The sequence below is a fragment of the Fundulus heteroclitus genome, chromosome 2, assembly GCF_011125445.2.
Source record: "Fundulus heteroclitus isolate FHET01 chromosome 2, MU-UCD_Fhet_4.1, whole genome shotgun sequence".
Taxonomy (NCBI): domain Eukaryota; kingdom Metazoa; phylum Chordata; class Actinopteri; order Cyprinodontiformes; family Fundulidae; genus Fundulus; species Fundulus heteroclitus.
The window spans coordinates 6,332,918-6,360,235 of record NC_046362.1 but is presented as its reverse complement, the minus strand read 5'-3'; the positions used below and the strand labels follow the sequence as shown (position 1 = coordinate 6,360,235).

The 27,318-nt window shown below is 42.7% G+C and overlaps 2 protein-coding genes across 2 annotated transcripts; both read left to right on the top strand.

The window, feature by feature from the left end:
- Positions 1–3,594: 3,594 nt before the first annotated feature.
- Positions 3,595–14,622, top strand: znf143b (zinc finger protein 143b). The gene is made up of 14 exons (XM_021316363.2): positions 3,595–3,707; positions 3,935–4,123; positions 4,840–4,920; positions 5,124–5,320; positions 5,494–5,562; positions 6,229–6,345; positions 6,520–6,595; positions 6,875–7,000; positions 8,429–8,608; positions 8,758–8,985; positions 9,067–9,212; positions 9,743–9,895; positions 10,022–10,150; positions 14,225–14,622. The coding sequence occupies exons 1-14, from the start codon at positions 3,602–3,604 to the stop codon at positions 14,306–14,308; spliced, it is 1,881 nt and encodes a 626-aa protein (XP_021172038.2). The 5' UTR covers positions 3,595–3,601; the 3' UTR covers positions 14,309–14,622.
- A 2,155-nt stretch (positions 14,623–16,777) lies between these two features.
- On the top strand, positions 16,778–26,187 carry wee1 (WEE1 G2 checkpoint kinase). Its single transcript, XM_012862515.3, has 10 exons — positions 16,778–17,263; positions 17,716–17,930; positions 18,298–18,364; positions 19,128–19,300; positions 19,412–19,680; positions 20,209–20,298; positions 20,394–20,479; positions 20,561–20,731; positions 22,978–23,123; positions 25,022–26,187. Exons 1-10 carry the CDS (start codon positions 16,778–16,780, stop codon positions 25,176–25,178), a joined length of 1,860 nt encoding a protein of 619 aa, XP_012717969.2. The 3' UTR covers positions 25,179–26,187.
- Positions 26,188–27,318: the final 1,131 nt, after the last annotated feature.

Sequence of the window (27,318 nt, the reverse complement as noted above, 5' to 3'; positions counted from 1 at the left end):
TTATTGTTAGGCGTACAGCCAATAACACTGAATGCTGAAAATAAATTAAACGCTGCTTCAACCAACCAGGGGCACACAACTTGGTTACTGCACCCTTTTTAGGTTGTCTCGCTTCACTGAACATTTTTGTTAGTTTTTCTGATGAATTGCACACAGAGAATCTCACAACAAGGGTGTAAAAATAAATCAGAAATAATTTATCATGGTCTCATTTGGAACGCCACAACAATTTAGTGGTGCTATAATATTTATGAACATTTTGCTATTACTGTTTATGAACATTTATATGTCGTATATAAACCCAGGATACGATGAGATTATCTTACACTTCCTCGTGTCTCGATGTTTAAGGCCTATTAATGTTAAAAGTCATGTATCGTTTGTCACACAGTTCCGCTTTGTGTACAGCCATGTCAACGCCGGGGACATGTTATTCCACTGAGCCTCTTTTCACTGCATTGCCCATATTCCCCCTCTGTTTTTTTTCCCACACGACCTTGTTTTCAACATGGACGCCGGTAAACCTGCGCAACACATCCACGGCTATGCTGCAAAAGAAGCACTTTCGCCGTAGCCTGTGGCGCACCGTGGCAATGGGTCCACGGAGTCGGTGATCCGTGGTCTTTTGCGAAAGCTTAAATGTTTATTTCCCGCGATGACGAAGCGCAGTTGCCCTGGAAAACCCGAGACAATACGAAAACCGGCGCGGAATGGCGTCCGCCAGGGGCCCGGGAGGCTGAATAGCTACTCCCTCGAGGCTAAGCGACACCTTGTCGGACCAATAGGAGCTCACTTCACAAAACGAACGACCAATCGTGTCTCGCGGTAGAAGAGCAAGGCGGGGCTATCGACGGGAAGGTTGCGGTGTCATACATGTTCCTGGTTGGTGAACGCCGCTGGTCGTTTCCTGCACTGTTGCATGGTGGTCGAACAGGAGGAATTGTTGGAAATTTTCGGAGGTTAGTGTATAAATTGGTTTTTACCCAGTGTGCATTATTCCCACAGCCATCTCTGTTGCTAGTGGAAGTGACGGGTTGCGGGAAGGGATTCGACTGGAGATGAAGGGGAAAAATGCTTTGAAACTAAAAAAAAAAAAAAAAATGGCATAGACCCGTAGCGCGGGGGGAAACCCTTATATCATTAATTAGCTTATGGATTCCTTGCTCTTGTTCCCTTCTCCGTTGCTAGTTAGTCAAACTTGCCTGGAAGCTGGTCGGGGAGAGCTAGCTCGTCTCTGTCACACGGCGTCTGTTTAGACGCCCCGGAGCCTTTGGGAATAACAAAAGCGACCCTGTCGAGCGCAGCCTCCGGGAAACATTCGCTAACAGCCGCCTAAACAAGTCGTGACAGCAGCGCTTGGCGTACTTAGCTGCGACGTTAGCTCCGCGGCTAGCTAGTTAGCTTACCCCGTTTGACAAATCGCTCCTGCGAGTGCAGCAGCAGCGAAGGACTCGACTATTTAGCATGGGCTGCCTCTCTGGAGCTTGATCAACATGTCTTGAAGTAGACTCATTTTTTACGTGTTTTTTTTTTGTTGTTGTTCCATGTGATTAAGAAAGGGGAAGAGATGCAAGTCATAGCTGTAGCTAGCCAGCTGAGAGTGCTCTAAATAAACTAGCGCCAAAAACAACAGAAGCGACCGTGTGGCTGATTATGGATGAAGCTCGTCCCTGATTCGGTTTTTGTTTTTTTTTGCAGCTACGTTTAACCCCGTTTAGTTTATCAGGACCATCCCCGCACTGCAGCAAAAAGGATCGGTATCCCAGAGCACATATAACACAGATGAGGGCCACAAACAGCGGCTGTTTACATTCTGGTTTTGTGATGCCAAGCGTCGTTTAAACGCCATTAAAAGGAAATGAGAAGCATGGTTACAGAGCATTTGCGTTTAATGAGGGCTGGTAAAAGTTCAGCACTGCAAAGTGGGATTTGCGGACAGCTGGGTGTTAATTATTTACATATAAATGACATATTCGCTGAACCAGCAGGCAGATATTTATATATGTAAATAACAAATATGAACCTGTATGACTCCATGCCTTGGAAACATACTCCTACTCCTTGAACTCTTTCACATTTAGACACACAGCCCCAAAACTTCGGTGTTATGTGTAATACTCCTGCACAAAATAGCAAAATGAACCATAATTACAGATCCCCCCCCCCCCCCCTTACAAATAAAGATCTTAAAAGGTGAGGTGTATTAGTTTCCAACCTTCTGTACGTTGATCCACTCATAAATACAGCTTTTCACTGAAGGTCTTAGATGTTAGAATTATGCATCATGAACCCATCGGACAGGTAAAGGATGGAGCTTTGGAAAGCAGGGTTAGGTTGTAAAACAATATCTCCTAGCAAGTCTCGGTGAGCAATAAGACACAACAGCAACCTCATTACGATGTGGCTGTGCCCCTAAACCAGGGATCTTTAACCTTTGAAGATCCACAGAGACATATTTTACCCTAATTCCAGCTTGTTTAGAGCCATAAATGTTTCATGATCTTTTGAAAAGAAACAACCACTAATATTTAACAAATATGTACTATTGTAAACTAAGTTTTCAAACTGAAAAAATATATTTAAACATTTTTTTTTACCATTTTGGGATGAATAAAGTACATCTTATCCTATTCTGTTGTGGGTATTTGATCACATTATTTCACACAAAAAACGGCATTTATCAATTTTATTGATTTATTTAAAAGCATTAGTTGGTTTTATATCTTTTTTTTTTGAAGCCATCAGAAGTTCCATCTGCATTATCCTACATACAACGTAGAGAAGATCTATCAAATAAGGTGATCTGGTCAGGGGAGACTAAAATGAACCCTATGGGCCTAAAAAGAAAAGAAAAGAAAAAGCAAACAGTGTGGTACTTTTTTATGGCAGTAAATACAGAATGGTAATTTTTACAGAAGCTACAAGACCGATCAACAAGCAGCAGGCTGTGAAATCAAGTTTTTGATTATTAATTCACTGCAGAATTACCTGAGATCCTTTAATGCTTGTTTGTTTAAACTTGTAGTTTGCTAATATACTGAAAACAAAATTGTGTTTTTTATTGACACATGACTGCCCTGCCACAATTAGACATCCATCCATCCATTTTAGAGAGGCCAATTAACCTAACAGTCATGTTTTGGGACTGTGGGAGGAAGCCGGAGTACCCGGAGAGAACCAATGCATGCACAGGGAGAACATGCAAACTCCATGCAGAAAGACCCAGTTATAGAGAGCAGCTACAGGACTTGAACCCAGGACCTTCTTGCTGCATGGCCACAGCGCTACCCACTGCTCCACTGTGCAGCCCCCCACAGTTAGACAGTAAATATATAATTTCAGTTTAGGTTCTTTTGTTTTCTATAGTTTGTAGCAGATAAAAATGTCTGATTTGGTTCCAGGCTACATGTTTACTCATGAGCACCGCAATGCAGGAGTATAAACCACCCCGAATGCTCTTATTTCTAACATTTCAAGCTGCAAATATTGCCTATGTGGGACGATCAGAGGTTTTAAAGATTCATAGTTTGGTCAGATTGTGTGTGAGCAGCTGCAGCAGTGGGGTCTAACCTGCTCCGTTCTTCATCCCAGCAGCTAAAGCATGCTCTTGGCCCAGATAAACCGGGACTCCCAGGGAATGTCAGAGTTTCACGATGCAGATGGGCAGCCAGTTACGCTGTGTCTGACGGAGGCCGTGACCGTAGCAGGTGAGTTCCCACGCTTCACTGGCCGTGGTTATAGGTTGATGCTGGTATAATTAACTAAATGCTGTAATAACAGGAAAAATACATGGCATTTGCAGAGGCTATAAGGACTGGCATCGACTTCAGATGCTCATGTTTTACAGCTTAAACATTCATACTTACTTTTAGATTTTCTGATTTTGCCGAAACATCGCCCTTATACCTCTTGTCTTTGTCTCCTAACCTTGCAGATGGGGATCAGATGGAGAACATGGACACAGTGAGCCTGCAGGCCGTCACCCTTGCAGATGGTTCCACTGCGTATATCCAACATGACTCCAAAGCTTCCTTCTCCGATGGCCAGATCATGGACGGTCAGGTGATCCAGCTGGAGGATGGCTCAGCTGCCTATGTTCAGCATGTGTCCATGCCTAAAGCAGGTATAATATAAACCCTGCAGTTTCTCAGTAGTAAGAGAATGACTACATTGTAATGATATGAACTGGGAACTGGATAGGTGGCCCAGAGTACTGTGATGCTGTTGTTTTGTGTTAAAGGAGCAATGAGCAAAATTTCAACGAGGTGCGCTGTTGAGCACTGTCTGTAGACCAAAAACAAGATGCGTGACAAGCCACGCCTCTCTCTACCTCCAAAATCTAAGCAACACTAGTTATCCGTTTTGATTTTACATGCTTTTGCCCAAAAATGATCCCCTGAATGTACGCGAGGATCACGGTGGGCAGCTCCCAGCCCGTCGGCTGCATAAAACTACTCTGTGTTTTGTCTCTTTCCTTATCTGACAACTTCTTTGTCAAAGGCCATTGTTGTTTTGTGGTAATAACGGGTCCTGATCATTTTAACGCGGCGTTTAATGGGCAGAAAGGGGCTAAGCCCTGAGTGGCAGCTGTTCACGTGGACGTACAGCCGGCCCTGCTTTGTAAACAGGAGACTGGAGAACACCACAGAGACATGATGTGTGACGTCATACCATCTAAAAATACCTTTAGTACTTCACAAAACTGCTTATAGTTATTTCTATCAGAAACAATGAATTATTGCCTATTGCTCCTTTGAGTGGATGTGTGGTAGTGTCTTCTGTGCTACAATGGAGTCTGTGACTGAGGTGGAAGTGAGCCTTGTCTAAATGTCTTCGTAGGAGGAGACAGTTTACAGCTTGAAGACGGGCAGGCTGTTCAGTTGGAAGATGGAACGACCGCCTTCATTCACACACCCAAAGGTAAACACTACCTCTGTAGTAGCCTGGAAAGGTAGAACAATAGCAGTCGACTTCTTGGAACCTAGGGGCGTAGCGTACAAAATACAAACCCATAAGACTTGGAATATATTAGCCAACAATTGTTGTACCCCAAACCGATTCACAATATATTCTGCAGCCCTAGAGTATAAGCCTGCTTCCCCCTCCCTCTTGTCTCTGTGCAGCAACGTATGACCAGAGCGGCCTGCAGGAGGTCCAGCTTGAGGACGGAAGCACCGCCTACATCCATCACACGGTGCACATGCCTCAGCCCAACACCATCCTGGCCATCCAGGCCGACGGCACCATCGCAGACCTCCAGACTGAGGCCACAGCCATCGACCCAGAGACCATCAGTGTGCTTGAACAGTATAGCACCAAGGTGACTGACGGTCTCGCTTTACTGCTCTGGCTGCAGTCAGCCTGACACGGCTGTTCTGTTACATGTCACCGTGTGGCTTTAATACTCACGTAACACGCTGATCTCTTTGTGCACAGAAATGCCTGACGTGTGTTAATCGGGTAAAAGGAATGTTGATTTTTTTCCCTCCGCAGGTAGAGAACATTGAAAACCCCCTGGGGTCTTATGGCAGAGTGGAAGCAGACAACGGCGTCCACATGAGGGTAGCATGTCTTTGTCTTCTTCTATCCGCCTCTTGGTTAAAATTAGGGCTGGGCGATATGGATTAAAAAATATCTCCGATTTTATCATACCAAATCCAATTAATCGATTTTTTCCCCCTCCTTTTTGTTTCATAAAAAGAAATTAAAGAAATTATTTTAAAACCTTGCTTTTTATGTCAAGCATTTCGTCAGGCAGTGACGAAATGCTTGTTTTTAGTTGCACATTAAAGTGCAACTAAAAACAAGCTGTGAAACATGCTTGTAAAACAAGATGGCAGCCGTGCCATTATAAACAATGAAAATATAACAAAACATTTGCTGCTAGTGGTATTACACATTGAGCTAAGAACAGGCTTCACTGCACTTGTGAACTTCAAACTAAGTTAAAAAAAAAAAGTAAATAAGTAAATGAAGTACCTCGTATTATGGTAAAAAAAAGTTTCTACTTAACAATATTTTGACAATACATTTGCCTAAACATATATTCAGCATCACATGCTGTTCTCTTCATGGAAACCCAATGAGTGTATTGGCAAAATAAAATCCAGATTTTCCAAAAATGAAATCTTAAAGAATTGTAAATTCAAATTAATCGATTAAATCGATTTATTGCCCAGCCCTAGTTAAAATTAGCTATTCGGTCTGATTTGTGGCGTTTGCCTTCAGATTGTGCTGCAGGGTCAAGACGACAGGCCGCTAAGAATGGCACACGTGGGAGAAAAGTCTTTTCGGTGTGACTATGAAGGCTGTGGAAAGCTCTACACCACCGCCCACCACCTCAAGGTTCGCTTTTCTCTCCTGCTGCCCTGTGCGTCCACTTATCGTGGCTCCCGCTGCTCGTTGCTTGCTGCCGATCAACTGTGTTATTCTCACAAGATGTTATGCAGCGTGTTGTGGGAAGCCGCTTCCCTCCGCCAGCCATGCTGCTTATGCGTTTTTTGTCTTCACATCCGGCAGGTACACGAGCGCTCGCACACCGGCGACAAACCGTATGTCTGCGATTACCAGGGCTGCGGAAAGAAGTTCGCAACAGGTAGCTGATCGCATTTTTCTCAAACTGCTGTCCAGTCACGCAGGTGTGGGATAAGAGGGTTGTTGTTTTGTTTATGTATCTGAGATGACCAGTTGTGCTCATAAAAAAAAAAACTTAATATCTATTTAAGAAATGTCTTCTTTTGGAAGATAGTGGGGACGTTGGTGAATGAATGTAGTGGAGTTTTCTCCAGCTATTGCAACACAAGAAGCTTCCACCGAGAAGAAGTAAAAAAAAAAACCCGCCTCCCTGACTATCAAATGTTTTTGGTAATGAAAGGTTATGGACTGAAGAGTCACTCGCGGACGCACACAGGGGAAAAGCCATACAGATGTCTGGAGATCAACTGCTGCAAGTCTTTTAAAACCTCCGGGGACCTTCAGAAGCACACCAGGACTCATACAGGTACACGGTTAGAAACTTTAAATTTAAAAGGTGCGTAAATGGGCTTATTGTGTTTGGCAGAGGGAGCCAGTAGAAATGCACCAGATGCATCAGAATCTGTCGGATTTTTAATCTCTGGGGTTTGAAACCTGCCAAAACCAAATTATGTTGATTCTGATTTCTCCTTTAAGAAATATCATGTATAACATTCAAAGTGTTTCTTACTAGCCTTCCTGCAATGACCTGCTAATAACTATATTAAATGTCAACGACTACTTTACTACAAATATAAAAATACAAAAAGTATAATTCATATTTAAAATTTTAGCTTTTAATGGGGACATGTCGTTAAATATGTTTTCCTGTGTACTTGGAGTCTCTAGGAGTGCAAAAAGGTTGAATCTTGTCTCTCCAGGAGCAGCTTAGATATCTTTATGTTCTTTTTGGGTCATATTTTTCATTTTTTTGAACATTTGCTGTGGAAATGCTGAACAATGTCACGTGCTCCTGGTATTTTTAGTTCTGTGAACAATTTTTTAGTCCAAGCTCAAGGATGCTGAAGCTCCAAGTGGATGAGTTCATTACACCGTCACCCAGCATCCTATAAAAATGGCCGAATCTCTTTTCTGCATCAAATTGGGCTAATTTCACAGATCAGAGGGATAAAGGAGGCTGATACGATGTTCTGTGTGCAGCTGCATCACCCTCGTTCTGCAATCTAGTATTGTCCCTGAAGTTCAAAGTGGAGGCTCAGTCTCAACCCTCCAGTCTTTGTCAGGATCTTACAGATAATCTACTGGTGTAAAGAACGCATGTAGATCATGGGGCGAAAGGATCATCTTTGCTCAGTAATAGTATCTACACCCAAGAGTGTTGTCAAAGCGTTAATGACGTTCAGGTATGGTGGGTTCGCTGGTCAGGGGAAAAATCTGATTTAAAAAAATATATTTCTGGCTGTCAGGTCAGCACTCGAGTTCAATCCAGTTCAAAATCATCCAATTTGTGTCCCCACCGATTTGCTCAGTACCTCTCCAGGAGTGAATTAAATAAGCTGCTGATGCGTTGCCTCAAGACTTCAGTTATGTACAAAGACTCCTTTCTGAGGAGTGTGTGATCGAACGATCACATTTTAGCCTAAACCCACAGCGCCTCGTTATATACAACGGCTTTTTTTAAATAACAAGACTGGCAACGATTGGGTGGACAATATGAGGGGTTGTTTTAATGTTCCACAGCACACAAAGTGCTTTTACTATCAACCTGATGCCGGCCTCCAGCTGTTTAAATTTGAATTCAAAGTTTTCAACAGTCAGAAACGTTTCTACTAATCAAGAGTTTCAGACTTGGCTTTCTCTGAGGCGTCATTCTTTCTGCTTGTGGAGCCTTTTCATAGTAAGGAGCTATAACATGTAATAACTTAGGATTTGTTTCTTTGTCCGTCACTTTTAGGAGAAAAGCCTTTTAAGTGCCCCGTGGAAGGCTGCGGCCGGTCCTTCACCACGTCCAACATCCGCAAAGTTCACATCCGAACCCACACAGGAGAGCGGCCGTACTACTGCTCCGAGCCCAGCTGTGGACGCTCATTCGCCAGTGCCACCAATTACAAGAACCATATGAGGATTCACACAGGTGAGCCCTTGTGTAGACGACAAACGTCCGGCCAGTTTAGAGACCACCGAGGTCTACGCTTCAGCTGCACATTTCAATTCTTAAATGGTGTTTGTCACTGCTTTACACTCAGCAGAGACGCTTGTATGACTGTCCCTCTTGTTCTCCAGGGGAGAAGCCCTACGTGTGCACGGTGCCTGGGTGCGAGAAGCGCTTCACGGAGTACTCCAGCCTTTATAAACACCACGTCGTCCACACGCCCTGCAAGCCCTACAACTGCAACCACTGTGGCAAAACCTACAAGCAGATCTCCACGCTGGCCATGCACAAGCGCACGGCGCACAACGACACGGAGCCCATCGAAGAGGAGCAGGAGGCCTTCTTCGAGCCGCCAGCAGGTCCGCCTCAGTTCTGGAGACGCGGCTCCGGGCGACGGCCGAAAAGAACCCGCAGCTGACGGAATTCAAATAATGTTTCAGATGCCATCGACGATCCGAATGTGAACTACACTCCAACCGTGGTTGATGCGGAGGACTCTGGCTCAGAACCGGTTCCTGTGGAGTCCTCGGACATCTCCGGCCAGCAGCAAGTAGCCCTGGTGACCCACGAAGATGGAACCCAACAGGTACGTTTCAGGTTTGAACGAGTATTGAACTGGAGTCTGATGAGTTCTCTGTATAAGAGGATTTGAGCTTTACCCGCCTCTGGTTTCTGTTTATTGGTCTTAGATAACCTCTGTTTTGTATTATTGCTGTTTAAATGAGCTGAGCTTATTGCAAATGGATAGTGAACCACGACTTTATCGCTCTGGTTTGTTACGCTGTTTTCACCTAGTAATACTATGATACAGTACTGTTTTGCTTGTTAAAAATATCACTTTAAAGAGAAATTACTACTAGAGCCAGCTGCCTTTTTAACACTTGTTACAAAGATACGATTAATGAAAGTCAACTAAAATGTGTTTCAATTTTGATATTAAATACCTTCCAAAAACATCTGGTTTCCTTAGCGCTGTCAAAACTAAAGTTTTCAGAACATTTCAACATAAAAGCATGCTACTAATCTCTTTGTATAGACATATGCCAGGACATCTGTTCTGAATTTACTTAAATGAATGGATTTCAACAATTCTGAAAGTGTCTTGCATCATATAAGGTCAGCATCTCAGAAGCAGACCTGCGAGCTATGGGTGGCACCATCACCATGGTAACACAGGAAGGCACAACCATAACCATCCCGGCCCACGAACTAGCAGCCCAAGGTCCCCACTCGGTCACCATGGTGGCAGCGGACGGGTCGGATGAGCAGGTGAGCGAGCGACACAAAGTAGTGCCGGGTACGGGGGGCTGGCTTCCCTTTCAAAGCAGGGCTGTCACACTCCAGGGTTACACAGAAAAACGTTTCAGGACACCGGCTCATTTCTGTCGCCCTCAGGTGGCCATCATGACGCCCGACATGGCGTCATTCCACACGGTCGAGGAAGCAAGCTACGGCCAAGAGCAAGACGACATTCATCCTGTCACATTACTGGCCACCCCCAACGGCACTCACATTGCTGTGCAGGTTAGTAAACAAACACCCCTGGAGATGACTCACTGGACACTAAGCCAAATAACTACTTGCTTCACGCCATGTCTGAGCCTTTTCGAGAGCTACTCCTGCTCCACACTTTGCAGTACACGCTTCAGGATTACTGCAGGCGTTGGCTCAGCTCACACGGGTACACAGCACGGCTTTTTTAACGGAGCCCGGGTGTAAAAAGATCAGATCAGTTTATTACTTTACATTCCAAAATGAAAAGGCACTGTGACTTTTGTCAACTCTTAACCAGTCGTGTACAGAATGTGAAATAATTACATACAGTTACAGCTCGTTCATTTGTGAATGACAGGAAAAACAAATAAATGTAAATATTTCTCATATTCTACTATAATTCTGATTGCTACGTCTTAGTGTGCAGTCATTAGAAACATTTCCTAGTGAAGCAAAATGTAATAAGGTGATGGCACTGAGTAAATAGTAGTTCTCATATTTAAAGACCATCAACTGAGGTTGACTGACTCAGCTCATATACACACAGTTAGAACTGTGAGTAGTAGCTGCTTAAAGAGGACATCTTTCCCGTAGTATACTGTGTTTAGTAGAGGTCTCTGAAGGGGCGGTTAGGTTAGCAATGGTTTGATGTGATTGGCTAATAATACTCTTTGTTTTCCAGAAACAATCTTTGTTTATGTTTGTTTTGTCAGAAATGTGCTGACTCGGTCAGTGTATTTGGCAGATCGGTACATCGTGTGATAGCATTTTTGTTTAGCTGGTTTATGCAAGAACCGCATTCCAAAAAAACCCAAACAGCTTTTTATCAACTGATCGATAGATGGATACACAACGGAAGTATATTTGGACATTTAAATTGTTCAAAAAAGTGCTAAAACCCACTTGTTTTTGTTTGTTCTCATTATATTTAAGCAAACAATGTTTCCTCCACAAATAAGTAACACACGGAAAAAAGCTGAACAAAAAATAAGTACAATTTTTCTTGAAGTGAATGTATTTGTCCTTGATTTGAGCAGATAAATAAGATGATCTGCCAATGGAATAAGATTTTTTCACTTAAAATAGGAACAATTCATCTCCGTCATCTTATTTCAAGTGCAGTTTATCTAATTATCATATTTTAGGGGTCAAAATACTCATTCCATTGGCAGAAAATCTTATTTACCTGCTCAAATCAAGGACAAATACACTCATTTCAAGAAAGTTTTACTTATTTTTAGTTCCCTTTTTGCAGTGAAGATTTTCTTGGTTGAAGAACACAGTTTCTCTTAACACCCGCTTATGTAACTGCTCATTTTGCTTTGCAAACTTAGGGTTTAAAACATAATTTTACAACAGCTGCTGCATGACTTCAGCTTTCAGAGCCTCTGCGTTCCCTCAGTGGCTCACAGTGACCAAGGAAGACGGAAGAGTTCAGATGTTGTGTGCATGATACTTTCTGACTGCACCTGTAAAGTCTCCTGCTCCTCACAGCGCTCTGTGAAAATGATTGTTGAGATGACTGCACTGGATAAAATTTGAAGTGTTGTGCTGGTCCTCGTGCAGAAAATCCCTCCACCTGAACCTCTCTCATGCCGGTGAAAATATTGATAGCATTTTTCTTTCTGTATATAGCGAGGCTGAAACTGATTTGGGGACATTCTGTGTCATTGTGACAAGGTCAAGGAAGCATTTTAGCACATAAGTGATAATTGTAACAAAGCGTCGATGTTGAATGGCCGGGGGAAAGAGGTCTGAGTACTAAGAGTGCAGCAGCCTTCGTGACTTCCTTGAAAGTCAGATTTAAAGTGGAACTCACTCGATGTAAAGGCATAACTTCGCCTCAGACAAGTTTTTTTAAAATGCCACCAAAGTGAGCGGCTCCAAGAGACACGGCTAAGTGTGGCGGGGGTTAAGCGGGGAGCCTGTGGTTAGGATGAGGGAAGGTGACAAGTTGAAGTGACCAGGGCAACATCTGGTGGTCTGATCGGTCTTCTGAGGTGGAGGATTTTTCACCATCAACCTTCGTCACCAGAGGCTGAGCGCTCTCAGTTCGAGCCGCTGGCTGCTGTGGAGGACACTATGGCTGCAGATTCTGAGTGGTAAAGAGATGCTAACAGCGTTAGCGCTAACACGGGCTAACGTTCAAAACGGTAACGCTAAACACTATTGATCAACGCTCACGATTCCAACTCCTGAGATGCTTTTATAGCGCATTGCGGGGCTTTGATGATGAAAGCATGTACCGTCTGAACCAAAAGGAAAATTTCAACTGCAATAGCCACCGTTCAACCCCAAGAGGGCAGCACTAAGACTTTTTGTTTTTGTTTTTTGTAGCACTAGTGGCTAATTATTTTTACAAAGCAGGCTGACAGGAAAAGGGATTTGAGAGAGGGAGGAAGACATGCAAGAAAGGACCACAGGCCGGAACCGAAGCCGGGTCAGCCGCGTCTAGGACTAAGGCCTCCATACATGGGTCATGAACACTACCGCCCACTAAGGCTATCTTAAGACAAATAATGCAGAACTAAACAAGTTCACATGAAAATATTAATTTAAAAAAGCACAGTAACATTAAAGGAACAATATGTATAACATTTACTGTAAAATCAACCTGAATCATTCTCATTTGTCACCTGGAATGGAAGTAACATAAACGATCAGTTCTCTCCATCAACAATGTTTTAGTCAAGTTTTTCTCCTTTCAAACCTAGAGGTTACGGTCCAGAACTACTTTGGTTCTGAGTGTAGCCCGTGTTTACTTCCTGGTTCCTGAGCCAATCATGAGAGTTCCCAGGGTCCGCAAAACAGAGCGCAGCATTTGGTATTTTATTTTGGCAAAAGAGCAGCAGCCTGGAAACATGGCAGCCAGTAAGAGAAGCAGATCAGAAACAGAACAGAATACATTATATTTAGTGCAAAAACGGACGGTTGATTAAATGGCAGGTGTCCGTGAAAGGCATCGTGTATGTGTTGTTCTGATTTAACCACTAGGTGTCATTATTACTTATTGTCCCTTTGAAGTAGCACCCCCAGATTATACAGTTTATCTGCAGAAACCATTGATTTTGGGGTGAGTTGCACTTTAAACAGGTTGCAGAGGTTGGAGAGGCTCTATGATGCCAGTCAGTAAAACAAAGTGACACGTCTGGAGGCACCCGCAAGCATGCACACACAGTTTAAACGAGGTCAAATCAGGAATTATTTAGAATTCCTCCATTGGTTCCATTATTTCTTTTACATCTTAGTTTGCCTTTTGTGACTTGTAGCCCCGGGTCAGGAGACCGGCAAGCCCATGTATTAAAAAAGACCCACATTCTGGTTGTGGTTTCAGTCAGCACTGACAGTTCTTGTATTAGTCTCACATCTCAATCCTTTTTTTCCAGGTTCCACCCCACTGAACTATTTGCTTCACTTGTTAAAAGTTTCCTTTAGGGAATGAGGCAGGAGGTACGACCTCACTGCTGCCCTCCTGTGGATGGATTCATTTTTTTTTTAATCAAAGTCATAAAAAGTTAACATCTCTAATGTTTTTTGAAATATGTAATTCAAATCCCCGATGACTATGAAGCTTCTCTGGCTATATTGCACCGATTTACAGTTGTAATTATTATTATTTTTTTAAATAAAATCGGAGCTCATTAAGTGGAATTTTCCCTTTTCCGGCCATGGTCACAGGTTTTCCACTTTGTGTAGATTATTCACAGGTTTTCTTTGCACAATACGCTGCATTAAACAAGGTTGTTCAATACCAAATCTGCTTTATCAGAATCAACTAACATAACACTTCAGGTCTAAAGGTCATTGGGGAAGCTTGATAAGATCAAAGCAGACAGGTCTGGTGACCTTTTTTACTTGAAAGCCTTTGTCTTTAATGAACACCTCCTGCCCTTTGTGGTACGCTAATTAAAGAAGTAGTTGTTCATTTCATCATGTGACGGTGCTGCATGTGACGTCATCACTCACTGTTGGAGCTTAGGTTCCTTTTTTTTTAAAGGATGGCTGAGTAAGTGAATTGAGTTGGTGGGGGGGAGGGGTGGACAGTTTTTAATGATAGTGTGAGTAAATGTTTGTAATACTATTTATTCTTGTTGTCATCTTCAGCTTAGTGATCAACCTTCGCTGGAAGAAGCCATCAGAATAGCCTCAAGAATACAGCAAGGAGAGACACCAGGCCTGGATGACTGATTGACGACTCTGAAAGGACAAGGAATGAAGATCCAAGACCATTGCATATATATATATATATATATATATATATATATATATATATATATATATATATATATATATATATATATATATATATAAATCCTGTCTTCCCCAGTTTGGTTTTCACAACCGAACTTGGCTTTTATGTGTAAATAGGATTTTGATAACTGACGCTATGTTATGAAAAGATTAAAGAGAGTATTGATGCTTTCTAATGTTGCTTAATGCACAGTGCAGTGTACAGAAAATGCTATTTCTAAAAAAAATTAAATAAAAGATTGTGTTGACAACCTGTTCTTATACTCTTGCCTTTGCAGTCACTGCTGTGTTAAAGACATTTAGACGTTCCGTAACAAAGTGCAAAAGTTGCCTGTCGTTGAGAAGTAGAAGATTGAATGAATATAAAAAATTACTAAGCAGACAATAGATAACAACTGACACAAAGACAAATGCTGCAACAAATGTAAATAGGTGGTTCCACAACACTCAACGTCTGGTAAGAGACTATGGGTGAGGTGCTTGCGACACAACCCAACGATTCAGTTTGTAAATTTTCCGCCGCAATCCTCTCCACCCTGGTGGCATGCTCCAGCTCAAAGTAGTACGCCTTACAAGGCGTTGACTCACTTTACCTTTAAGCATGAGGCAGGATGACATCATCACTGTTTACTTTGAGGGAGAATATCCCCATTTCATGGCATCACTATTGCACAACGGATTAGGAACAAAAATGTGTAACATGTTCTATTTTATTCGAAAACAAAAATATTCCGCTGCTGCTAAAAATACAACATGGATCATAATCTATAAACGTTAGTTATTTTCGTTTTTTAATGAATAAAATCAAGCACAAAACTAGGAGAAACACCTGCTGTGCTTAGTGATTTTCAAGCATTTATCGCACAGGTAATACACATTTTTGCCGTTCTGCTGGTAAAACAAGCTAAATAGACTAAATATGTTAATTAGTGGGGCTCTCAACCTGCAGACTGCTTGTTTTGAAACAAGTTTATCTTAATTGGTGTGTTAGGAAGCTGAAGCTTCAGTTTCCACTCCATGATAACCTGCAGCTTTAGCAGTTGAACACATAACCAAACTCTGATGACCAGCAACAGGTAGGGGAGGGGCAGTGTTTTTCTTACACAGGAAAAAAAAGTGCTCATTCCTGCACGCTTCCTGCCATCTGTTTCAACCGAATTTAAATCGTACGCATTATATAAATGGAAGGTTGTTGCCGTTATGAAACTGTATTAGAACTAATGCTGCGACCAGCCAGTAGTGGCAATGTATATGTTGGTGTCACAATTTAGGAGGACAAAAAGACAAGGTCACATGATTTTGCGATATGTATTTAATATGTTTTCAATGCCTATTTAAATGTCTGCCTTTAAAAATGGCATCAGAATCACATTTTGGTCAAACATGTGATTTGAGGGGTACTTTAAACCTATGATCAAATGAATTCAATGGATTTTTTTTTAAATAAAGATAAGAGAAGAAAACTTATTCTGAACCAAGTTTCAAATTTCACCATATTAAGAGAGCCTTGAAAAAATCTCAGTTGCTGTTAGCTTTTGGGTTTTACGTACCAGTCCAAGAGCATAAAGAGGTCCTTGTCTTACCCCTTACCAAGGTTTCTAAGGCGTTCCTACAAACCGCTCATTTATTCATTCATTACGTACAATATTGAGCTTTTCAAAGTTTATGTTAAAAATGTTTAAGACTAGCAATGTTGAGAAACACAATATGAAGAAACTAACACATTTATACCTACCAAAATTTAATTTACTCTTTATTTGTTTACATATATTTTTTTTGTAGTTGTAGTTGATGTGGACGCATCGTGACTCATGACTCCTGTCTACAGGCACGCATTCGCGCCACATTACTTCAACGCAGCGGACGACGTAACCCCTCCCGAAACTACGCCGAAACGCCCATCTTTCAAAATTCGGCGTCGAGCGCCGATTGGCTACGGGGTGACACGTGATCAACGGTCGCGGGAAGTTCTTTGCCACGCGCTTGATGGGAAGAACCCAGTTTTCGACTCCTTCAAACTTTTGTAAACATTACTAAGGTTCTTCTGCGGAGAAACGTGTTCCTGCGTGGGCCAGCCGTCGGGAAGAGAGTGACGGATTATTTATTTTCCTTTTTTCCACCGTTTTTATGCTTTTGTTTATTACTGCGTAGGACGTTGGCTACTGCATTCGTTGCAGGCGAATACCAGGCCGTTTCACGGGCTTTACTGGCGTGTTGGACTTTAAAAGTAAGGTGTTTTTGTAAACTTGGACTGTTAAACGTAGTTTTGTGGGCTTAAAAAAATTAAAAAGTAATTCTAGTTAAGTCGTCTTTAGGAGGGTACCGCTGCGGTGGGCGCACCGACCGCGTGTTTTTTCCCCCCCTCATCCTCCCCCCTTCGACGAAGCCGGGGTTTAAATCCTCAAGATGTCGAGCTACAGCCGCCATCGACACGGAACGCCGTCGCCCAAATCCCGACCGATTCGCCAGAAGCTACAGTTCACGTCCAGCGACGGAGAAGACGACTCCATCGAGGACGTCTGCAACAGCACCGGGGGAGAGTCCGGCTTCACCGAGCTGGACTCCCCGACGCCCGTGCGCCGGGAGTCGGCGGGCGAGCTGCGGGAGGGCGGCAGCAGCCCCCTCAACCACTCCGGCGGAGACGACGAGGTGGAGCTGTGGGGCGAGGAGAGCTTCGGCTCCCCGTCGACGCAGTCGCCCAGCAGCGTGATTTTCGCCCACTGCTCGCCGTCGCCGAAGAAGGCGTCTCGGCTGTACGGAGGCTCGCCGGAGCGGAGCTACGTTCAGGACGACGGCGAGGGCTCCAGCTCCCCGATCCCGGACTGCCCGGACACCCCGCCGCATAAAACCTTCAGGAAGCTCCGGCTCTTTGACACGCCGCACACACCGAAGGTCAGAACCGGCCGATATTTATAGAAAACTGCGCTGTGGTTGTCCGCAGCTAATTTCTGAGTTTCTCCACTATGCTGCCCCGACGATCCCCGTGGGCTGGCGATCGTGTCTCCAGTTGGTTAAACCTTTTTTTTTTTTATTTGTTTTCACAGCCTCCAGCCGTGATTTAAATATCTGGTCATCTGTTAATAACCCAGTGACCCATTTAGTATCGACCAGCGCCGTTTGTGGTATTACGTAATCCAGCTAACGCGATGATTGGACGCATAAGGTTTTATGTCCAGACATGTTTGTATCGGTGCAGAAGAGAGCACACAATATATAGATTAAACATTTTGAGTTTTTTTTTTTCCCAGAAATGTGGACCGAGTCGATCGTTTGTGCTGCATGCAGGTTGCAGTATTTGTGTTTCATTCATTTATTTTTTTATAATTTATTGATTTATTTTGCAGAGTTTGCTGTCCAGAGCCAGGGCCTGCGCCCCCGGATCTTCCAGCAGGAGAGTCGCTCTCTTCAAGAACGTGGAGTCTCCGCGAAAGTCGTTCACGGGCAGCTGCAGGAGACCGCAGGCCCCCCTGGTCAACATCAACCCCTTCACCCCGGACTCCCTCCTGATCCAGTCCGCCACCCAGCAGAGGAACAACAGGAAGCGAGCGCACTGGAACGAGTGGGTGGCACCGTTGTTTCTTACGGAAAAGTCGGGGTCTGTTGTTAGGATGCGTTGTTTTCTGCGCATGGGAGGTTCAATAAACGTTTTATTCATTCACTTGGCTGTCATTTTAATGTAAACACCACCAGCCTATGGTTGAACCAAGGGGAACTGGCTGGAGTGGCTTCACCTGTTGTTCTGAAATGCAGCCTGAATCCTCCTTTAAACCGGTTATGTTAAAGCTGCTGATTGGGAGGAGGGGGAGTTGTCTGATAACATGGACCTCGTGGCTGCTGCTGCTGCTGAGCTCCATGTTGTCGCCTGGCTCTCTCACTGCTGCCCCCTGCTGTGCAGAATGCTGACCACACTTTTTTTTTGGTTTCAGCTCCTGTGGAGAAGACATGGAGGCCAGTGACGGTGAAGGAGAGGAGGAGATTCTCCCACCATCTAAGGTGGGCATTTCTCATCTTCATTGGAATACTTTGTCATATTTTCTCCTTTTTTTCTCTTTAATCTGAACCAGGGGGAAAGGTTAAAAGTGCAGGATAAAGTGATTTTTTTTTAAATATATTGCACTATTAAAAGCTTTGATTACACCACATTTTATAAGAGTAATGTTCTTGTGCAGTCTGTAGAAGTATTGAATTTGATTGAAATGTTGTCCGGACCTAAATGCTACAATTTATATTTCCAGACACCCCCCCACCACTCACACACACACAAAAAGCTGTGTCCATGAATCTGTCCATTCATTTTTTCTCCCTCCACCTACCTGTCCTTGATTCCTTCCTTCTCTTTGCCCTCCATCTTCTTTACTTCTACCTTCAACTTTTCTGGCCAACCCTCCTTATTTTCCTTCTTTCTTCCTTGAATCCGTTCAGAACCCCCTTAATTAGTTGTGTTTTCAGATTTGCTGTAAACGTATAGCAATGCTGGGAAACGTGGGATTTTAACATACATGTTGTGTAAGAGCCCTGACTAAGTGACGAGCTGTGCAGCACTTAATGTTTGTTTGGCACAGTAGCATTTATTGTCAGCACAAATTGGCTTCAGGCGAGCAACACAACTTTGTGCCAGTTCATATGCAAATGACCTGAAACTGTTTGCTGGGACGGCGTGTGCTTTTCTGTGGCGCTGAATAGATTTTTATGTTCTGGAAGGTGTAGTCTATCCTACTTGAGAGGTGGAGGTTTAAACTGAGCTTTTTCTCTTCAGAGGATCACCATTAAGGAGAGCAATATGATGTCCCGCTACGCCTCTGAGTTTCTCGAGCTGGAGAAAATCGGCTCTGGGGAGTTCGGCGCTGTTTTCAAGTGCGTTAAACGGCTCGATGGCTGCATCTACGCTATTAAGAGGTCAAAGAAACCCCTGGCAGGATCCGTGGATGAGTAAGTTTAACATAATTTTAAGGGGTTCAGTGCCCTCTATAATCTAGCGATCACTTTGTATAGTTGGTTTCCACCATTGACATAAATGATGTGCTTTTCTTCCCCTCACAGACAAAATGCTCTGCGGGAGGTGTACGCCCACGCCGTGCTGGGCCAACATCCTCATGTGGTGCGGTACTACTCGGCCTGGGCCGAGGACGACCACATGCTCATCCAGAACGAGTACTGCAACGGCGGCACGCTGTCCGACATCATCGGTGAAAACTACAGGCGGTTCAGCTACCTGTCTGAGCTGGAGCTGAAAGATCTGCTGCTGCAGGTCTCCCGAGGACTCAAGTACATCCACTCCATGTCTCTGGTGCACATGGACATTAAGCCCAGTGAGTCCGCCTCAGACTTATTGCCCGGACATATCCGCTGAAGATAAGGCCACGATTGGCTGACATTTATTCATGGATATATGTGTTTTAAGAATTTACTGCATCCTATACCATATATTAACATTTTATCACAGTATTTTGTGGTACAACTGTGATGGCAATAAAATTGATGATAAACAATTTCTACTTTGCAGTCGTTAGGTAACTGTATGACTGATGGCAGAGCAATCATAGCCCACTAACAATTTTTTGTAATCAATAAACGGCACAAAGTAACTATTTAATCATATTTTGAAATGTATCAAATGCTTGAATGGAACAAACTGTGGTGAAAATAGTAAAAAATGTAACAGTTCAGCCAGTTTTTAAAGTTTTCAAACATCATTGATCCTAATTCATCGTTTTGACAAAAGTTTCATTCTTTTCATGACAATTTATTACGATAAGGAAACATGATGCAATGAATGTCCACCCCTACCCTATGTCACCTCATGGCACACGACTGATGATTCTCCGTCTTGGTTCTAGGCAACATCTTCATTTCGCGCAAATCTGTAGCGAGCTGTGATGATTCTGATGAGGACGACGGAGTAACGACCAGTGTTGTTTACAAAATCGGTAAGCAGACCTCTCCTGAACGTGTGCCTCAGTCGATTATATACGCTTTGTAATATTCTGTTTAATTCAAAGTCCCATGTGTCTGGATCTTTCAGGTGATCTTGGTCACGTGACCCGAGTAAACAATCCACAAGTGGAGGAGGGGGACAGCAGATATCTGGCCAATGAAGTTCTCCAAGAGGTATTCCTTCTGTCTTTAAAACACTAGATTACAGCTGGTCCTTTAGACAAGGTCTTTATACTGTTCTGCTCGTCTCCTCAGGACTACAGAAACTTAACAAAGGCAGACATCTTTGCTCTGGCTCTGACGTTGGTCAGCGCCTCGGGGGCCGAACCTTTACCCACCAACGGGGAAAAGTGGCATGATATCAGGCGGGGGAAGTTACCCACAATCCCACAAGTGCTTTCTGTAGAGTTCCTCGGTTTGCTTAAGGTAACTAACAAAATCATTCTTTTCTAATTGTTTGTACTCTTCCACATCCTTAGGCTCATTTTTAAGTCGTGTAAGCATGCTTTGTTCTTTCACCACAGTTGTTTTTTTTTTTAAATACAGATGCACCAGTCAGAAGTTTTAAAGCTCTGACCAGCCAATGGTGTATTTAAGCCAGCTCTGATTTTTCTTAAAGAACTACAATATGAGAGGACATTTTAAACACTTATTTTTTTATTGTTTTTAAATTAAAGATGAGATGATTACAAACTTTAAAGTGAAACATTATTTAGCCTATTACATTAGAATTACAGGTGCCTGTCTCCATTTGTATTTCCTAGAAAATGTCTTTTGTTAACAAAATTCAGAAATTTTCAATATGTTGCACACATTTCCAAATCAGACATGTTTCTAAACAGATTTAACCTGTATTTGTTTGTGCGTTCACTGATTGGGAAGTTTATTGTATTTCTTTTTTTCAACCAATGATCGGGACTTGTACAGTAATAACAGGGTTTCCACGCGGTAGTAAATCAAATGAGCTCAAATTAAGGCCAGTAAAAGGTAACAAAGCGAACCTGACCTGGTAGTAGCACCAGATGGTGTTCTAGACTATTTCTGTCTGAACGCACACTCCCACCAGAAGAGAGCGAGCAGAGCTGCTGCTTTGACAAACATATCTGTGTTATTTAAATCCAGCCAATTTCTGACAATGGCAGCACTAAAACCGCCCACAATGTCGGGAGTCCTAAGCGCCTACAAGCCGCGGAGATACAAATACAGTTTGCTCTGATTCTCGCACATCACCAGATGTGCCTGCCTGTCTGCTGGAAACAAAAATCCACCTTCCTGAGTGTGAAAACAGATGGCTGCTTTATTCTTTACTTTTTAGCCCACATGAGTGGATCAGAAACAGATCTCAAATATAATAAAATAAACACTGATAAAGTTACACTCAAAATTATCCTGAACTCTGGCAGATCTAGATTTAAAGAGATTTTCATTCGCTAAAGAAGTAGGAAAGAAGAGAGGCCTCCATAATATAACCCTGTATAAAGAAACATGATAGAGACAGAAGCATAAGAAGAAAGATGGATAAATGAGGGGAAGATGGAAAGAGACAGAAGTTAGCTGCTCATGTAAAGCTGGATTCTGAGATAGTAATGGAAAGTTAAGTGGAAGGAAAACCTTTGCCCCTCCACAAGACAAAATTCCTAGGGGGAAACCCTCCTGCGTGTCTTTCAGTAAACTCTTAAAATGTTGCAAAAAACAAAATGCAGATCAGACGTGTTTCCATCTACTAGTTTGTAGCAAACTAACCAGGCGACGCAAAGCTTTATGTCGTCATATGTTGATGTTATGCTGTCATAAACAGGAAGTAGAGGTTGTCATTGAGCTCGGACCACAGATCAGTAACGGAGCGAGACTTTAATCGTGTTGCCTTTTTGACGGATGAGACTAAGAAATGCTCTCCTGTCCATATTTTCTCTCTCCTTTCCTCTACCATCTTACTCCCCACAGCACGACCTCTCTCTCTCTCTCTCTCTCTCAATCTGACAATAATATTAAATGGTTCCAGCTCATAAATGCTGAACTTGTACAGATAAAACTTTTTCCACTTTTGCTAAAGTTGCAACAGATTTTTCATTTTGGAGCATGTTCTCACTGCTGTCTGTTATCTGCATTGCAGGGTGATGCTAGTTGCGTTTTTCCTGCTGATTGTTTAGTTTGAGTATTAGCCATGTTCTAAATATTCCTGACTCATTCCCAGAGGACTGATGTGTGTGAAGTCTTGGGTGTGACTGTGACTTTGTCTAGACCAAGTGGGATAAAGTTTAGTCGTGGGTGAGAGATGGTCCATCATTGATGGGTCAGTGCTGTGAATCCAACGCTTCCCTTTGGCAATACTGTAGCGGTATTAAATTCAACTTTGTATTTCCTTTATAAACCCTGAATAAAGACGCACGCCTTTCCACATTAGTGAAAAATAAGAATCCCAAATGTGATTTGCATTCCTGTTTACCCTCCTTTTTAGTACGATACTAATAAAATCTTAATTTTATGACTCCTCTAAATGTTAACCATGTTTAATGTTAAGAACATTAGCAGAGAAACTGCTGGATTTTCTTGGTGCATCACTGTTTTAAATATTTGTATTCACTAAACAGTTAATGTTGCTGTTATTAATTGGCTGTAGTTTGAGTATGTCTCTTTTTCTGATTGTGTTATTGTTTTTCATTTCATTTCAGCTGATGATCCACCCTGACTCGACCCGGCGACCGTCAGCCTCTGACCTCATAAAACACCCGGTGCTTCTGACAGCCGCTAGGATGAGTGCCGACCAGCTCCGAGTCGAGCTCAACGCGGAGAAATTCAAGAATGCTCTGCTTCAGAAGTAAGTACAGAAGAAAAAAAACATTTCAGTTTGGAGTGGGTAAACATATTGAATCAACACACTGCAATACATTTTTACCCTCAATTCAATGTTGAGGCTCTGAATTGATTATTTCCCCTGGCCACTGGGTTAAAGAGTCACAGTTTGGAGGTATTTGTGTTGTATGGGAGATGGTTGTACAACACAAATGGCTTCACTGCAGTGTTAAACAGTAGCTGTCTGGCATACGGGACCACCAGGGACCTCCCCGGTGGTTCAGCCTGTGGAGGCCGTCACCCTCTGCTCTGTAGTCGCGTAACGAGCTCTCTATGTAGTGCCTCAAACTCCTCCACCTCCTCTGCTCCAGTCAGGCACTGCTCAGCGCATGGCTGCTGAGTTTACTCAAAAATGGTGTACTTCTACTTCTCACAAAATAATAAAAACATTTAAATCTATATTGGATCGGATTGTGACCCAAAGAATCGATTGAATCAAATTGTGAGGTTCTTAACTCTACCCAGCCCTAATTCCAACAAAGAGGACCCGGCCTGTTTGGAGATTCTTACTGTGTGAAAATGAGCAAAAAAAAAAAAAAAAGAGGATTTCACGTTCTTACCATGATCCCATTTCCACAATGGTTATCCATGCCGCCTTTAATGTATTTATTTTTGTTCTTAACTGTACATCTGAATTCCTATGATCTTTTCATCGGCTGTTTGAATGGAAAAGCTGGTCTGCTGGTAAACCAAGCAGAGCGGTCTTTTTTTTTTTTGGTTGGAGGAGAGTTGATTCAAATGGTTCAGTGCATTTGCCTTTGAGTTGTTGCTCTTCGCTGTCTACGTATGCGGAGAATGGATGGCTGTCGGTGCGTTGTTGGCATGGAGATGCTCTGTTACATAGACAGGGTTCCCACGGGTCCTTGAAATCCTTGAAAGTTTGTGAATCTGAAAAAATAAATTCAAGGCCCTTGAAAATTCTTGAAAACAGCCAAAAAAAAAACACCTTGTCCTTGAAAGTCCTTAAATGCACTGAAATTGTCTTTAACAAAGGTAACAAAAGCCTGAGAATGATTTAAATATATCTCTGAGCAGCTTTCTGGCAACCGTGGCACTTTAAACAGAAGTCAAAAACTAGCTTAATCAAAGATGAAAGTAAGTAAAACAAATTGATATAATTCTCAATGCTGCACTTTTTTCCATAAAATTCCATGAAACGGTAGGCTAATGTACATGTTATATGTAATGTAGTATGGCATAGCCATGTACTGTGGATATAAATGTAGGCTATGAATATGATCAATATCAATGTAGGCTATAAATTAAGTCTACTTTCTTGCATTGTTTCTGACCCAACAACTTCTATGCCGTTTAGTCTTTTATTGAATTTGCATTGTATTAAAATATGATAACCTATTCAGTGGTCACAGTAGGTAAATGCCGCCACGTGTGGTCCTTGAATTTGAGGAAATTGGTCCTGGAAAGTCCTTGAAAGGTCCTTGAATTTGATGTTCACCAAGGTGGTCTTCCTGGTGATGCTGAAACAGGAAGTATGCCTCAGTAGAGAAACATCTCTGCTTGGGGGCCACAAATATGCAGCGTGCAGACTCTGGGCCACTGCTCTATGGCATTCTTGTATTATAAAGTCAGAAAGTTATGACAAGCGGACGTTATCAGATGAAATAATTTCTCTGAGCAGAGAGGCTTGTTGAAGTCACAGCTGGGCGCCAGCTTCACTGGTGACTTTTGATTGGCCCGAAGCAACTCTGGGCCTGCACATCTTTGCGGGTTTGTGGCGTTAACGTTTTGGGGAATGGGCCATTTTTTCCAATCCTCGTTTAGTTTTCACAGCTTGGACTATTTAGAAGTTTGTCTATGCTTTGAGTTCAAACTTCTAATCCTCTCCTGCGTTTTGTTTTCCAGAGAACTGAAGAAAGCGCAGCAAGCCAGAGCGGCAGCTGAGGAGAAGGTTTTGTCGACTGACCGGATCCTGACGCGCTCCACGCTCCAGTCTAACCCCAGACCTTCGAGGCTCATTGGAAAGAAGATGAATCGGTCGGTCAGCCTTACGATCTACTGAGACTTTACTTCTACAGGAACTCAAACACGAAGGCTCATGGACCTTTTAAAGTCGGCCTGTTGAGGCGAACTGGTCTTGTTTTTCCTTTTTGGAGAAGAACCAGGTCCGTTATGTTGGGAACTTCTGCCCAAGCTGTAGACCTACTACACTGAACTGGAAGTACTCTGGATAAGCTTTTGTATAGTTCAGCCCTGTTTCTGTTGGGCCTTTCCCTTCTGGGGGAAAAAAAACAAACTTCTTTCCTTAAAGGTACTTGCTTTACCTTTCACACTCAGTCATTCCTTAAGTTTGCAAAGACATCAAGCTCTCTCCTGGATGGCCGTTGCACTTCCCCGGACAAAGCCACTGCCCGTTGGCCGCAGATGGGAGCTGCAGCGAAGCTCTCCTCAGAGTGAATGTACTTGCCTTAGCCGTGCGCACCTTACTGCCTGTCACAAGCCTGATGCTGGGTACCTGATGGTCTGACAACTGACGATGTCTGTTTGTGAAGGAGCACTTTGGAGCCAACATGTAGTGCTTCTACCTACCACAGCATTTTAAGGAAAAAGTATCTTGCTGCTATTGATGTTTTGTATGTATAACGGGGCTTTGCTCAAAGTTTGGACCATTGTTGACTCTTTATTTTGAAGTGGAAGGAGTCCATTTCCACCATTTAATAACACTCATTGGTTTAGTGTTTGGATGCTTTTTGTATCATGTGATCCGAGGACTTAATTTCATCTGTTTTGAATTACTGAAACCAGTGATCTGGCTCGTTAATTGTGAGGTTTGGACGGATCCGCTCTTTGATTTAGTTTCGCTGTTGGTCTTTGACGCCAGCCCCTCCTGTAGCATTAGAACAATCATTGTCCTGTTCTTTGGTTGCCAATCTGTTCTCCTGTTCTGCCATCCGCTTCACAAAGCTGTTAAAAGCCTTTTCTCATCTTCATGTTCTTGTAACCCCTTACACAGAAAGCTTTTTTTTGTGTTAACATGTAAATATGTTCCATAATAAACTCTCACATCACTTTTTTGTTTCATTGGTGATTACATTTTGCCTTTAAGACATCATTTCTCCTTTTAATGGTAATAAATAAAAAAATAACCTCAAGACAAAGTCTTGTTACAAAGAATTTCCATAACATTGTTTTTTCATATAAAGGTTGTCAATTTTGACATGGAAACCTTTGTAGGTGTTTCTAGTTGAACGGCTCATTAGGGTGAGTTATCATATCATAATTACCAAAATTACAAGAAACAGCCTTGGAATATATCATTAAGGAGTCTATATAATGAGTTTTACTATCTGGGATCCCAGGCAAAAAGTATTGCACTTCTACGAATTATTTGGGATGTACCTGTAGACCATTACGATTGCCCAGCCCTTATAGATATAAAAGGGTAAACAATCTTGGATCTGATTGGTCTAAATTTAAGATGATTCTCAAATGGCAATGTCTGGTGCAATCGTTTTTGTTTTAAGCTCTTGGTATTCAACCTCAGCATAAGGCCTGCTAATCAATGAAGATGGTTTGTGACTCTATGGAGGCTTAAATAAGCAGTAAAGCTGAATATCATCTGCGAAAATATAACCAAACTGCTAAATTAGCTTTACCTTTCCTGTAAGTTGAATTCTCGTGGTATTTTTGACGGGAATCACAATATTTTGGGCCCAATCAAAAAACGGTTTGGTCCAATCACATTGCGGTATTATGGTTTAAGGTGGGACATTCAGCTGTGTTGAAAGCAAAAGCTGCCGATCCAACACAAACATGCTATCACATGTTTTGTCAGAATCCACAATTTCTTTGTAAGAAGAACTGCAAGAAGTGGTTTGACTAGCTTACCTTGTATCTCATGATGCATGCTGCTTACATTTTCAATTGATACGGTGATTGGCTAAAACCAACCTTTGGTAGTTAAGTTTGGAAAGTTCCGCTGAATCTCCCTCCTTTCCCCAAATGGATTTGATGTGAGCAGACCAAGGTTGATAATGTGCAGAACGGAGAGGGCTACACATTATCAACCTGGCCTAAAGGAAGAATATATAGTAAAAACAATGTAGGTCCCAGCAGAGGGCCCTGAGGAACTCCCCTTAGCAACTCTGTAGATTCAGAGTTCTTATCACAAAGAAAACGTTTTAGTCCAATTAAAATAATCT

Coding starts and splice junctions, on each gene's coding strand:
- wee1 (XM_012862515.3), top strand. CDS start 16,778: ATGTCGAGCTACAGCCGCCATCGACACGGAACGCCGTCGCCCAAATCC. Junction 18,365..19,127: donor AGATTCTCCCACCATCTAAG/GTGGGCATTTCT, acceptor TTTTCTCTTCAG/AGGATCACCATTAAGGAGAG. Junction 19,301..19,411: donor CTGGCAGGATCCGTGGATGA/GTAAGTTTAACA, acceptor TTCCCCTCACAG/ACAAAATGCTCTGCGGGAGG.
- znf143b (XM_021316363.2), top strand. CDS start 3,602: ATGCTCTTGGCCCAGATAAACCGGGACTCCCAGGGAATGTCAGAGTTT. Junction 5,563..6,228: donor ACAACGGCGTCCACATGAGG/GTAGCATGTCTT, acceptor GTTTGCCTTCAG/ATTGTGCTGCAGGGTCAAGA. Junction 6,346..6,519: donor CCACCGCCCACCACCTCAAG/GTTCGCTTTTCT, acceptor CACATCCGGCAG/GTACACGAGCGCTCGCACAC.